The sequence below is a fragment of the Chaetura pelagica genome, unplaced genomic scaffold, assembly GCF_000747805.2.
Source record: "Chaetura pelagica isolate M959 unplaced genomic scaffold, ChaPel_1.0 scaffold436, whole genome shotgun sequence".
In the NCBI taxonomy this organism is placed as follows: domain Eukaryota; kingdom Metazoa; phylum Chordata; class Aves; order Apodiformes; family Apodidae; genus Chaetura; species Chaetura pelagica.
Window position 1 is genome coordinate 3,023,169 of NW_009953651.1, and position 339 is coordinate 3,023,507.

Consider the following 339-nt stretch of genomic DNA (forward strand, 5'->3'; position numbering starts at 1 on the left):
TTTCGTGCTCTCCGGCATGCCCTGTCCCAGCTCCTGCCCCCCCGGGCTCTTAGCCCTGATGGCACCTGGGCTGGCTCTCATGGCCACCTTCTCGCTGCCTTCCCAGGCCGGGGACAGGAGAGCGCTGCCGGTGGAGAAACCTCCAGGTGTGAAGGGAAGAACTCTCATTCTCCTTGATGTCAACACCAAGAGCCCTGTCAGGATAATCAGTGAGAATTTCCTCTCCCTGCAGCTGGACCCCTCCATCATTCATGATGGCTGGCTCGATTTCTTAAGGTAAGGCAGGAAGGAGCCCCCGGAGCCCCCCGGCGCCCTCCCCGCGCTGCCCGCGGGGCGCCC

General features: G+C 63.4%; 1 protein-coding gene across 1 annotated transcript in view; it reads left to right on the top strand.

Annotated features, from left to right (window-relative positions):
* Positions 1-16: 16 nt before the first annotated feature.
* Positions 17-339, top strand: part of HPSE2 (heparanase 2 (inactive)) — a 119,764-nt gene continuing 119,441 nt past the window's right edge. The window contains exon 1 of the mRNA XM_010000136.1: positions 17-276. Within this exon, the coding sequence (XP_009998438.1) occupies positions 17-276 (260 nt within the window). The remainder of the gene's footprint in view (positions 277-339) is intronic.